Here is a 15,087-nt window from a genome sequence, read left to right as displayed (position 1 = left end):
AAACATATGATCTGATGTCGAGTATCCTTTTCGAAACCAGCTTGACAGTTATTAATGACATCATTATCTTCAACATAATTCGTTATCCTATTATTTAAAACACTATAGTAAATAATTTGCCGAGACAGCTTAAAAAATGTTATTGGACGATAGTTCTCAGGTTTTGTTTTATCGCCTTTATTTTTGTTAATTGGATTTATAATTTCAGTTGTCCAAACTTCTGGTACTAAGCCGCTTTCAAATATAATGTTAAACAATTTCACATATAATTATGTGTTTCATTATATGTGGTAGGTATTTTTATATGTTCATTTACAACCTTCAAGCATGGCCTTGACCTTTGAAGTACAGACCTTGGTCTTGTTCGCGACACGCAATCTCATCATGGTGAACCTGCATGGAAAGTGTTTTTTTTGAAAATCCTAAAATGCATGGTCAAGATATAGCCCGTACAGAGAATAATTCCAATCTTTGACCTCTAAGCATGACACTGACCTTTGAGGTTTAGACCCGGATCTTGCTCGCGACATGCAACTTCATCATGGTGAAACTTCGTGGCAAGTTTCTTAAAAAAACGCTTGAATGCATGGTCAAGATACAGCCCTGACAAGGATCATTTCAAGGGTACAGGGTGATACAGGAACCAGTGGATTTCACTTGAAATTATTTTTGTATACATATTGGAAAGTGCCTCATGAAGGGTTTATATTTCAAATTTTATTGAAATTTGTCAAAAAATGAAGAAGTTAGAGCATTTTTTCGAAAATTGATCCGAAATCGAAGTGAAATCCAGTCTCCGAGAAGTGAAATCCACTCATAAATCATTCATTTTGATTAAAAGATAAAATTTATTGTTTGCATATTGGAAAGTGCAATTTTTCGAAAACTGAACGGAAATCCAAGTGAAATCCGGGTTGAAATCCACTTTTTGAGAAATGTAATCCACTCATAACTCATTTATTTGGGACCAATCTACTTCCAGTGAAAATAAAATTAAAATGGATTTGTTTGTAATAATTTCATCGATTAAAATGTGTGATGAATGGTGAATGAAGCACATTTTTCAAAAATGGCGGCGTCCGGAGTCGCTGTGAATGCCGGTAAGTATTTCTGTTTTAGTAGTTTATTATAAAACCGCATGGAACATTAATTACGGAGTTTATTAATAGTTATTGTTTCGATGCCATCAGCTATCTTATACCAGGACGTCGTAAGCAAATTGTTTATTTTTTTTTCGCGTTCGTTTTCTATTCCTATTTGGTTTTAGTTTATTTTGTTCACAGGAATTTGACTCAGTGTTTGGTCAAAAATTATATATTAATTCATTACATGACCAAAAACTGACAAAAGACAACAATTTGGGACAAAAACCTGGTCACTTATACTATCAATAGAGAAAGGACCGGCACTTCAGACGTGCCCAAAATCGGGTAAGTCACTTTTGATCTCAGTTTTCTTTTTCACCACCGTCGGAATCCAAATTTTGTTTGTATATGTTAGGAACAGTAGATGAATAGTCACTATATGACACCGTTACATGATCTTGACTCTGATCACACTGTTTAACATTGGGTTCTATAAACTTTTCCGACCTGGGAAAATCGCACTGACCACAGATGCTCGTCACATTGCCTGGATACAGTAATACATACTTATTTAATATTTTCTTATTTTTTTATTATTTTTTATTTTTATTATTATTATTTATTTATTTCGGTCAAGATAGTGAATACATGTCATTTAAAAAATTATTCCACAATTTGTCATGAAAGAAAATTAGTATAATATATAAATAAATATAAGGTAAACATGTGCAAAAATCATCAATTCCAAACGGACATAATCAATAGAACATAGTTCCTAAAATAATTGAGATAATCTTATAATTTTTACTGTTCTGATAAGATAAGATTGCCATCTACAAGAAAAATATAACTTTTCTGCTAGTTAGTTTGACCTTTACGGCATATTCAAACAAAATGCACCGGCCAGAAACTGAAATTCGCCATTACAAAAGAACTGGGAGGTTAAAAACAACGGATTTTTTCCCCCCTAAAACACGTTAAAAACAGACTGACATGCAACATTTCCGTATACATTACAAAAAGAAGCTTAAAATATCATTCCTACCATTAAAAACTTGTTGAGTAAGACGCGTATTTATCCAAATCGAACGTTTTTTGTTGCAGTATTTCTACTTTCACTTCGAATCACCTTTTTGCAATTTTGACCTTGACCGCGCACTCTGCTATGACTTAAATACAAGAAGCGTTTTCATTGGACGGCTACCATCGACTTTCCTTGTTTTAATGATGTTACTGGAAAATATTCTAATGTTATCCAAAGTGAAAGCAGAAATATTGCAACAAAAAACGTTCTATTTGGATAAATTGCGTCTTACTCAACGAGTTTTTATCGGTAGGAATGATATTTTAATCTTCTCTTTGTAATGCATGCGCAAAGTTTGCATGTCAGTCTGTTCTTAACGTGTTTTAGGGGGGAAAAAATCCGTTGTTTTTCAACCTCCTGGTTCTTTCGTAATGGCGAATTTCAGTTTCTGGTCGGTGCATTTTGTTTGAATATGCCGTAAAGGTCAATCTTACTAGCATAAAAGTTACATTTTTCTTGTAGATGGGAATCTTACCTTATCAGAACAGTAAAGATTATTAGATTATCTTAATTATTTTAGGAACTATGCTCTATTGATTAGGTCCATTTGGAATTGATGATTTTTTGCACATGTTTACCTTATATTTATTTATATATTATACTAATTTTCTTTCATGAAAAATTGTGGAATATTTTTTTTAAATGACATATAATCACTATTTTGACCAAAATAAATAATAAAAAAAATAATATTAAAAAAAATAAAAAAGTAAAAATGTATTACTGTATCCAGGCAATGTGACGAGCACCTTTGGCACTGACAGGAATGATTGTTTGCCCGATTTCTTTTTTATTTCCGAAAGAAGTGTCAAGTATTGTATATCATTACAAAGGTTATGGACAGGCTTTTCAAAAATGTACAGAATGTTTAGATTCCAACGGTAGTGAAAAAGAAAAATTGACTTACCTGATTTTGGGCACGTCTGGAGTGCCGGTCCTTTCTCTATTGATAGTATAAGTGACCAGGTTTTTGTCCGAAATTGTTGTCTTTTGTCAGTTTTTGGTCATATAATGACTTAATATATAATTTTTGACCAAACACTGAGTCAAATTCCTGTGATTTTGTTAAGTCCTGAGTTATATTGAATTACAAGGGTTCGAATTTGGTCTCGTCTACTTGAAGTGTGAGCGAAATTTAAATATTGCTAGTGATATTTGCCTAGGCTGTCAAAATTGTGCGATTTGATACATATTGAAAGAAGAGCACTTAATTATTCGAACTTGTTTGAGATGATCATGGTAAAACACTTTGTGTAGGTTTGTTTCCTTTATTGAAGTGATACATACAATAACAACACACAGGATGTTACGTTATGTTAGTTTATTTGCATACATTTCTTACGATACATTATGTTGCGCCAAAATCCCAACAAAACAAGGCTATTTGAATACTGTACTGTAAACTGCATTAGTGCATGTGCAGGAACCTGGTCAAATAGCCCCCAAGTTAAATAGCTGCCATGTCAAAACGCCCCCATTTCGGTCAAATAGCCCCCACACTCTTGGTCAATTGGCCATTACTTGGAAAAAAATGGTCAAAATGCCCCCAATTTGGTCAAAACACCCTCATTTTTTTCAAATAGCCCCCACACTCTTGGTCAAATAGCCCTTGGAAACAAATGGTCATAAAGCCCCCAATTTTGACAAAACGCCCCCATTTTGGTCAAATAGTCCACAGTCCTTTTTTTATTAAAAATCATATTTAAAGGTAAGTTGTAATATTTTTAACATATATTACATTGACATGATTGCTAATCCATACATGTGAGCTCTACCGGCGGTAGGTAAAATATACTGCTTTTCAGACCCTTCTAACGCCATACTGCCTTCCCATTGAAATCTACTGTTATTGAAATCTCTTTTAAAAAAACTCAAAATAATAACAATTGGCCTTAAATTTTCCTTTAAAAACCTCAAAATTCTATCAACCATGCCAATATACCATATTAATCTGTCACTTTGAGAAACATGGTGCAATAAACAACTTGTCAAATCACTTCACACTTCAGCCAAGATCGTTGCTAAGTTACCAGTACGGAACAAAAGACCACAAATCAGCATTCTTTGTTAATTGGCATCCTACTAATCAGCATTTTTGTAAATATCAAAGACATTATAAAACTGTCAAAGCATTAAAGAAATCAACATTTCCAAGGTGTTATTAATTATCTACAGTGTATAAAATTTTACCACATTTTGGCAGGAAAATTGACATATACACAGGGTTCGAATTTAGACTCCCATACTCGCAAAATGCGAGCGACATTTACAAATTGCGAGTGACTTTTATTCAAGCTCGCAAAATTCTGCGAGTGGCTTTTTCTAGACCACAAAATGTTAAAAGGAAAGTAGAATAAACATGAACTTAACTCCGCTACGTTGTCGAGTGTAAACCGCCTAAAAGTGGCATGTTTACACTACCAGTATACAGTAAAGAAGACAGTACGGAGTCACGCTCTAGTAAGTTTTGAAAAATAGAACAAATACGGAAAAGGCCGAGTTTTATCTCAAATCTTTCCAGGAGGCTCTGATGCGTGCATTATACATTTACAATTGGAACTCCTCGGCTAGTATCAAGATATCTCGAAGCTTGCTGGAGATGGGCGAGTTGTTACGATTGTATACATTTAGTGAATACGAATGACGTTATCACCTTGTTCAATCATTGGCTAAATTTAGCGCTTTCGCGCACTATATGTAAACCCCATCATCCTTTGAATATATTTTCGCCCAACTGTCAAAATGAATAGACTTCGTCGATCGATATATTTCATGGTCCAAAGTATCCATGCTACATTTACTGTTGCTTTTTTTATTTCAAATTTATAATGTTATTGATTTTAATACTTACAGACTTAATGATATCTGTAGGGTGCTTGTCGAATGGGTATTAAATTACCCGATGGCGAGGGTAAATATACAAAGTGAACAATGTCAAATTATTGGACAGCTTTGTTATCAAAAAGCTGCCAGCATTAGATGAGTTTTTCCGTACCCCACAAATGGAATAAGCCATCAACATGTTCTAGTAGTCGCATCACTCAAGATTGATACTTTTAAATATTCATAATATGTCTTAGGTGTAAATTTATACTTTAATTTGACAGTATTATAAGTGAATAAAGCAAATAATAAAATTGCAAATTGATTTTTCATTTTGCGAGTGCTCCTCAAAGTTAAATTCGAACCCTGATACAATTCTGCAGTCGTCTGCACTTTTACTCCGACTTGTTTTTTAGCAGCTCTTCTGAATATAAACTTGTTTTTACAAGTCAGAGGTAATATTCCTTCTGTTTCTCAATCAAAAACACCGACATTTGACAAATCTCTTATCCATGACGTATTTTATGCTTATAAACTGATTTCAAGAGACAACATTAAATTTTTGTTGACATTTTTTTAAATATATTAAAAATTATGTTCACATATTAAAAGACTTATAAATTAGAGAAGATCTATATAGGGCATTTAAATTATCACATTGTGCAATAATCCTTGAATAATAATCCTTTGAAGAAAGATTTAGGTCGGTTCACACTTAGCTTAATAACTGACTTCAAATAATTTAGTTGTTGTACACCTCACTTGGCCTGTCGCATAAGACACTGTAAATAGACACATATTGATCCAAATGTTCTGTTCTGTATCACGTATTTGTCATCATATCTATGTGAAGTGCATATTTTTGAAACATAATATGCTGAAATAGTAATTAATTGTGCACAATATGAATAATGTTTGCTAAGACCCAATATAAATATCTAATCATACTCTTTTTTTCATAAATTTGGGAAATGAGTTAAAAAATATAAACATGAAATACACTTGCTTGCATTTATTTATTAGTTTTACTTTGTAAAGATACTGTATAGTATACAAGTACAGGTTAGTCTATCTTTTAGAGTAAAGTCTACAGGTTGAATAAAAATACAGTCATTTACCGTAGACACAATGTAATACATGAAAATATAATTTCTCATACAGTTTACTGTAGTCTTAGGCTGTTATCATATGAGCATAAAGTAAACATGTGGAATATAGCATAAAAATAAATAACTTCTAAACAAGAATGATATCTTGCTTATCTGATTAGACTCGGAGTTCCGCCGCGGGATCATAAAATCGAACGATTCTCAACGCTGTTGTTCATATTAAACTCGGCGGTAAGCCAGCCACTCGGAGGAACTCGGGGGGGATTTTAGCGAGGGCAACAATTTTACCCTCGGAGGAAACCCGCGATCATCGACTTTACCCCTCGGAGTGAGCGAGGAAAGTGGGTCTAACTCGTTGAGTGTACTGTATGAAATACACATACATATATTTAGTCATAAACAGAGAACAAATATGTTTTGATATGACATTTTACAAAGTGACTGACATTATTTAATTATGAAATGCAAATCATTTGCTTGAAAACTAAAGCTTATAGAAGGTCCATCATGTAGTATTAAAAAAAAGGGAATGTAGCTATGAAAGTAAGGCTAAAGGCATTTTGTAACTGTCAAAAATCAAAACTCTAGAGTTCAGGTAGGTCCTGAGCATCTTCATTATTGAGTTATCACCATTTTATTGTATCATATGCAGAGCTACAGATAACTTTCTTACTTGAAGTGTATTTTACACCCTTATGCAATCTAGTAAAGTGTAATGGCCATTTCTAAAGTGTACTGATACATTAAATTACAAAATTGACTTATTTTACTTAATGAACTTTGTAGTACAAATGATAAAAGAACTCACACAAAATTGAAAATGTTGCTCAGCTAATTACAAGTCCTGATTAATTAAAACATCTTTACTACATGCACTTTGATTTCTTGGCTAACAACCTTCTATAAGTCTCTTAGGATAGTGTATCGATTTAAACAAACCGGCTTAGTAGGGCTGTAACGAGTACCCGAGTACCGGAGTAATCGCTAGTCAAAGCAAAATATTCGCCACAAATACTCGCCAGTGCTGAGATCGCTGGATCGCGATTCAAGTGCAAAATTTAATAAAAGAATATAACAAAATGATTTAATTAAATTCCAGCTAATAATTTGGCTGTTTTAAAAAAAATATATAATGCAGTGTTTATCCGAAATATGTTACACTGACGCAACCGAAAGTTAATTCATACAGCGCTAACATTCAATTCAGTGTGTGGTGTTTGAATGAAGAATGCTTCTTGTCAAGGTTTTAAGGGAATATAATGTTTTAAAAAGTATACAAATATAGAAATAAGAAATAAAAAGTCCAAGGGCATAAAATAAATTATAAAGGAGATCTACAATAATAAAATAAAATGCGAAACTTATGTACAGCTATCATGTATTTTCGTCTGCAATTCAAAGTCAACAAAACATCAAATCCAGCGCTATATAGAAATGACCCAGCTTCCTATTCTTCTAAAATCTGGAAACATTTCGGATTTGATGTAAAGGCTGACAAAAAAGTGAAAACTGAACAAAAATGAAGCTTTTGTTATACTTTCATTATTCATTTACTTTCAAATTATGTATTGCTTTATAACCAAGTGAATCGTGAATCGATTTGTGGATCGCAGGTCAAAGATCGCGATTCGAATCGGATCGCCTTTTGTCCGGCGATACACAGCCCTACGGTTTAGCATTGTCAAAACCGCTAGCGTAAAACGATAAAAAATACTTGGAAGAACTTCACACCCTATTTCCTTTTTAATCGAACAGGTACGAACAGTTGTTTGATTTTATGTCGTAATGGGTGACTTCTAAAGTGTATTTACACCCTTTACAACCCTTATCTGTAGCTGTGCATATGTACATGGATTGTTCGTCTGTACACAACTTTTATTAGACTGCATTCTTTTAAGCTGCACGGGTATGGAGCCCATTCAAGGATCTTCAAGCTGTTGTGGAGTCGGCTATCCACCGTCGACAGACAGATGCCGTCCACGACTTGGAAGTGATGTTAAAGAAACACAAAACAGATTTCCTGTCATTGCTTAAAAACAATGTATGGTTTAAAGATAAAAAAATTCAAAAGACATTATTTTGTTACAGTTTATACATAATTATTTATAGAAGAAAGATATGGAAATTTTTAGAAATTTTCAAAATACTTAATTGAATTTAGTTGTAATGGAAATTATTTATGTTAGAACCAATAGTACTCTAGTAAACACAAAACATCTGCCTACTTTTATCTGTGTTACCATATTTCCTCGACTATAAGATGGGGAAATTGGGTCCAGATTTTTAACCTTAAAGTAGGGGGCTATAAAAAATCAGAACTAATAGTCAGAATCAGGAATAATTAACATATGGTTTTGTCTGACCGATTTATTATCTGTTGATGACATCCCAATAAAAGAGACAAGATCACACCAATCAGATTAAGACAACCATCTGCTTTATTTCGCTACAGTGAACACTCAATATCTTCTAATTGGCAAATGCCTCATATCGGTTCAAACACTTTGTTTATGTGCCTTAATAATTAAAATATTTTGAAAATATGTTCACTGTGTTGTTTTCCATGTCGAAAATAAAACTCACTTTTTCCTTACGATAAGGCTTTGCGTACATCATGCTGACTAATTGGCAGGTTTCAATTCACATTCCATTAATCGTTACATTAATTTATCCACAATCATCAATAGTTATTTATTTCTCCTAATTTAAGTCCCTTCAACTGAGATCCAAACAAACATCTGCAAAAAAATTAACTTATTAACACATGTAATGGAATGTGTCATGTTTGTTGGCTGCAGGTCAAACGGTACAATTTGTGACGTCACAGCACAAGCTGTGTACAGATCATAGGTGCCTGGCAATGTTTAGTATTTAAATATGTCAGTCTTTACTGTATGATCGCAATCTTGCGTCTTAGTTGGTTAGAACATACCCATCAGAAAAATAATGATCAATAATCCTCGTCTGAGAACCTTCAAATCATGGCCGATATATTTGAATTTACTACAAATATGAATGAACCTTTAGCTGTACGGAAAACTAAGCGGATCATCCTTATAGTTGGGGAAATACGGTACCTTAAAGTAACCATCAATTAATGTTGTTTTAAAGTGTTTATTGAATGAAACACTAAATTTCAAAGATTGTTTACTTCAGTGGGCTAGTGAACTTGAAAAATCTTTGAGAATGAATTGTGTAACGCATATTTGTATAACAATACCTATATTTGTTTTAGCCAAAGAATCCTACCCATCGTGAAGCTGTGAAGAAATCCAACACTGTGGGCCTTCTAATACATGGGGAGCAAAGAAAGCAGACTTTTCCCTCTGATGTTATTGAGGAAGCTATTATCCTTAGTGATCTGTTTGATTTGAATGAATTTGCAGCTTTGGAATTGCTTCTGGCTGGTATAGAAATTTTAACCATGAATCTTACTAAATTTCCAGTCCTTTTGTAGGTTTCAAATATTGACTCTATTCCAAAATCTATTTTTCCTAATTCAAATTAGTTTACCCGGAAAAAAAAATCCCTATCCCAATTTATTTTTATCATCTGAAAATGGTCATGTGTCATAACATCATAAGATGTTGATTGGTATTTTAACAGTACTAACACAAACTCATTGTCATTTTCATAATTGTTACCATGACAGGCTTGTAAGTGTTCTTTATTCAAGTTACTTTTTTGTACAGTAATAATTGCAATTTAGGACTTTTTCCAATGGAATGGATGTTTTATTTTAACAAAAGCACACACAATACATATGTAGAATAATAGAAGTACATTAAAACAATCTAGAAGTGGCTTTAAATATTGTAAATGTGTTGGTAATATTTAAAAAAATTAACTCTTTGTTATGAATATAATGGAAGATCCCTTATTAACCAGGTTTTCACATAGTGAAACCTGGTTATTAGAATGACGAACGTCGTTGTTCGGGCGGGCAGGCGGCGTCAAACTCACCTATGAAACTGAATAACTTAAGTAAGGGTTGACATATCTTGACCAAACTTGGTCTATAGAAAGAGTATATGGGTATCTTCATGCGATTGCATTTGGGGTCCCTAGGGTCAAGGTCAAGGTCACTGTTACTAAAAATAGAAAAACAGTTGAAAATGAATTACTTTAGTTAGGGATGACATATCTTGACTAAACTTGGTCTATAGGAAGAGTTTATGGAGACCTTTCTTGGGATTGCGTTTGGGTTCTCTAGGCTCAAGGTCAAGGCACTGTTACTAAAAAAAGAAAAACAGTTGAGACTGAATAACTCTAGTTAGGGATGACATATCTTGACTAAACTTGGTCTATAGTAAGAGTTTATGGAGACCTTTCTTGGGATTGCGTTTGGGGTCCCTAGGTTCAAGGTCAAGGTCACTGTTACTAAAAATAGAAAAATATTTGAAACTGAATAACTTTAGTCAGGGTCCACTTATCTTGACCAAACCAGGTATAAAGGAAGTGTTTATGGATACCTTTCATGGGATTGCGTTTGGGGTCCCTAGATTCAAGGTCACTGTTACTAAAAATAAAAAAAATGGTTGAAACTGAATATCTTTAGTGAGGGATGACATATCTTGACCCAACTTGGTATAAAGGAAGAGTTTATGGATACCTTTCAATGGATTGCATTTCGGGTCCCTTTGGTCAAGGTCACTGTTACTAAAAATAGAAAAACAGACACAGGCTGAAGTTCTTCTGTCAATCATTAAAAACCTGGTTTCGTCGCATTGCGGCGTTTCTTGTTTTACATTTGATTTACATACTGGCACAGCTTTTTAAATTTAAGTTGCACACTTTTTAGTTGATTGTTACTGATTTTCCCCAGGTGAGGAGAATCGTGCAGACTTCCCAGGACTGACACGAGGCCTGGTGGCAGTGCTACTGTACTACGATGGTCGAAGGAGCCTTCTCAACGCCCTACGCACTCTCATCCTGTCATTGGAGGGGCGCACCTTCACGCTGGGACTGCCACCTGACCTTACACACATCACAAACACATTCATACTGAACCTCGTGGACGAAAATCTTACCAACAAAATTCTTAGTATGATAATTCTTATAGATAGTTATTTTGCAACATAACTGCAGCCTCATTGCTAGTAACTTAACTGTATTTTTAATCTCCTAGTTCTTTAATTATCCTGCTTAATCCTAGGCAAAGGACCTACTGGAATGATTGTTCTGTCTCTTTATAGTGATGGGGCCTTGTAGAATTTGCTGATGTATTATATTAAAATTCATAAAACTCACTTGTGCGTATCAACATGGCAAAGGATGCTGTAAATGACTGGTTATAAGACACACTTTTTTCCCCCTGATTTCGATGTAAAAAAATGCCTATGTCTTACAAACAGTAATAAGCTTTTGACCTTTTTTTCTGAAGTCGATTTCATGCCGAAATTGACTCTTCAGAGAAAAAAATGTTTTTTTTAAGATTTATTTAGAATGGGATGTCACTCATCCTGATTGAGTTTTATTAGAGTTAAAACGGCAGTTGAAGATCGGGATACAGTTAATCGTAAAACGTTTATTATTTAAATTTTTCATTTTTATTAATAACATTATTCAATATTATTTTGTTCAAAACAATAATTAAACATGCTTATAAAGAAGAATAGCTGTGCACTGTCAAAATATTTTTTGTCTGTGGTAAGATAGGTGTGAATATTGCACTGCCTTTAAGCAGTTTAACATACCAATAGTACAAACTGTTGCGATTATAGTCGTTTTTTTTGGCACTTTGCCACGTTCTTTATACTTTCCTGTTGGTGTTGACATTTTGCAAACAAACACATACAATGTAAGATTTTTGCTTTACAAAACTTTATTCTCAACAGGTTATTGTTTACGATACACTGTCACAAAGAATATTTTGCTTTGTATTAGTATTGCATGGTTTAAGATAACCATTGCCATTTTCACGAAAAAAAAAATCATCACTGTCAACAAACATGGGGGCCAATGGTGGGCAGACGATTTTAACATTTTTTCAATGCGTCCTATAACCCATAACATAGATTAAAAGTTTTTCCTCGAGTTTTACATGGATTTTTTGGTGCGTCTTATAACCACTATCGTCTTATAACATGTCATTAAGACTTTCGTGAATTATAAGCTTGTCAGTTTTGGGAAGAAAAAAAGTTAATGAATTGATTACTATTGTAATAGCGTAGTATTATTGGCTTGGATGTCATAGAAAGACTTAAATGTTGGCCACAAAGCCACTTAAGGTATTAACATAAACCTTAGTACACAAGCTGACTATGACAGTGTCCACATGACATGCCAGGCCCATGACAGCTCTGGCTTGATATTTGCCAAATTATCATATGCTTCTTGCATGTCTGAGAACAAGTATGTTAACAAGTATGTTATTGGATAAACATGCATTGGCATTTGCTTGCTGCGCTCCTGTTTGGCATTGTGTCTGTGTGTTACAGCTGTTCTCAAGGGGATGGCTGTTACTGCAGAACTGGACAAACTACAGAACAACCGAGCACTTGGTCCACCTAAACACAGGAAACAGGTAAGCCCCAGATGTCAACCTATGTACTTACATTCCTGGTATATGTATAGTTAAGGTTAAAAGTTGCACTCCCACAGATTGATAGTTTTGAAAAAAAATTGTCTCAGAATCAGCTGATTTTGGCATAAATGCCTTCCATTCAGTCATATAAGATAACTGATGATAGAATAGACTCAATCGTTCTAAAAAGTGCCCGAAAAGTGAGATTTTAGTAACGCTTTTAGCCATAAAACATTAAATTTCGACCAAAAATATGAAAAACTGCGTTCTTATCTTTAGACATTTACGCAAAAATTGGCTAATTCTAAGACAAAAAAAAAAGTTGTTGAAGAGTGCAGCTTAAAGGGACCATTATTGTGCAACAGATTTAGGCTGAAATTTTCTATATAAACTAATTGATGATGAAGTGTATTTTATTGTATCAGCTCAGATGTTATGATTAAGATCAATACTAAGTAATAGTGTTAAATCCTACTTATTTCGACATGATAACTTGTTTTCCCTGATCAAGATGTTTCACTGTTACATGTATTTCTGTTTCAGGTACAAGACATGTACGAGGAGATTGAGGTGACGTGTGCTGAGTGTCTGTTCAGCCTCTCATGCCAGCGACCACTCGGCCGAACTGACACACTCCAGCTCATCAACCATCTCAAGGGAGACAACTCCCTCACTGCGGACGGCTCTCTAAGGCCTGTTACTCTTGCTTTACTTATGGCCCTCCTCTACTGCTTTGATGTATCGGTGTTGGAGAGAGAGGATGCAGAAGGTGATTAATTTTATTGTTTGATGAGCGAACAGCATGGTCATCGAATCACATGTAAAAATTGTGATCATTTGCTACATGACATTGTACATTTTACATATTCATTCAAACCTGGTTGAACGATCACCTGCTTTTAATGGCCACCTGCCTTATCGGGCCACTCCAAATTGCCCCCTTACGTTTTTACTATATAAAGTATGTGCATTAAGCGTTCAACTGTCTAACGGGGCCACGGCCACTAATATTTGTCCCCGTGAAGCTATAAAACGCTAATTAGCGGCCACTAATTCCTTGTCACTGACACTTAGGCAAGTAATTTTGCCAATACAGAGCTTCATTTGATACTGAAATTGACGGAAAGAACGACAGCCTCGGATATTTCCGTAGTCCAATGAAAATGCATATAACATCACACAATTACCATGCGTGTTTACTTATCAGAATTGACACTCTTAGTGAAGATATTTTAATAATTGGCGTTAATAATTACGAAGTAAATTGTCAAATACCGACAAAAAACGCCGGTTATAATAATTATGAATTTACAGTTTTCACTGTAATTGATGGTGTGAAACGAGTTACGATGTGTATTCACTTCCGTATTAATTTTCAAAGTGCACGGCGTTATACTTCTACAAACAGATATTTACATTGCATTGTTCGTGATATTCTTTTGAATTTTTATTATGGCTGACAATAAAACAAATCGGAAGTGTTTGACCCTAAAATAACCTGTCGCGTGTATTAAATTATTAGAAAATGATAGTGCTGCAAGAAGAACTGGACAGACTAAATCAATTTCTTGCTTTTGCTAACAATTCAAACCCAAACGCTAAAAGACAGAGGAAAATTGAGGAACTCATTGAACTTGTGTAATCATGGGTTTTGACTTACAGAGTGACATGCTTGACATGATTATGTCGGATCAATGTAAATGCAATTTATATTAGAGACAGAAGTGACGCAAACGAAAATGACGAAATACTTTAAACATTGAACTTAAACATGTACATGTAGTTGTGTGGACTCATTTTAGGTGTTTTTTGTTTATGCTATGTATTAATTTTTATCTATTGCATTCTATTTGTAAATTTGCAATAATGTTTTTTTTTACCTTTATATTTAATATTCAACTTTCTTTAATGGAACTGAATGTGGGGTGAGGTGGTGGTTAAGATACATAATCTGTTTGAACAAAGCCAAAGTGTCAGGAAAGTCCAACCTGGACTAAGTGGCCACCTGTAGTAAGCAGCCACTTTTACCTTTTCCCAAAGGTGGCCACTTAATACAGGTTTGACTGTGTCTCCATTATGTAAAAACATATTTGAACATGATCAATTGAATTTTAAGGTATTGTTTTTTATGTTTGATCATGTCCCTCCAGATACCACAGTGGGAATGCCAGTGTTCAGTGACCCAGCGTACATTCAGGACATCCACAAGGAGCTACGAGATGGATCAGCATGGGCGGTCCCCGGGCTCCGTGCCGTGGTCCAGCTGGCCTGGGGTGTCACCCTCAGACAGCTATCCCAGTACCCCCAGGCTGCAGGTATATATCAAACATATTAATGTTTGTTCATTTGTAGACTCTTGCCATCTACAATTGTATGACAGCATTGGCCATGCCATTATTTGCAACATTTGTCTGGTAAACTATTGCTGAGTTGGCTTTTGATGTTATTGGTATGTAATGA

The 15,087-nt window shown here is 34.4% G+C and overlaps 1 protein-coding gene across 1 annotated transcript in view; it reads left to right on the top strand.

The window, feature by feature from the left end:
* Positions 1-1,055: 1,055 nt before the first annotated feature.
* Positions 1,056-15,087, top strand: part of LOC128238514 (nuclear pore complex protein Nup205-like) — a 65,591-nt gene continuing 51,559 nt past the window's right edge. The window contains exons 1-7 of the mRNA XM_052954503.1: positions 1,056-1,100; positions 8,000-8,142; positions 9,337-9,508; positions 10,927-11,145; positions 12,542-12,627; positions 13,171-13,396; positions 14,778-14,942. Coding sequence (XP_052810463.1) covers positions 1,070-1,100; positions 8,000-8,142; positions 9,337-9,508; positions 10,927-11,145; positions 12,542-12,627; positions 13,171-13,396; positions 14,778-14,942 — 1,042 coding nt within the window. The 5' untranslated portion in view covers positions 1,056-1,069. The remainder of the gene's footprint in view (positions 1,101-7,999; positions 8,143-9,336; positions 9,509-10,926; positions 11,146-12,541; positions 12,628-13,170; positions 13,397-14,777; positions 14,943-15,087) is intronic.

The sequence above is a fragment of the Mya arenaria genome, chromosome 6, assembly GCF_026914265.1.
Source record: "Mya arenaria isolate MELC-2E11 chromosome 6, ASM2691426v1".
NCBI classification, from domain to species: Eukaryota; Metazoa; Mollusca; class Bivalvia; order Myida; family Myidae; genus Mya; species Mya arenaria.
This window is presented reverse-complemented; position numbering and strand designations above follow the sequence as displayed.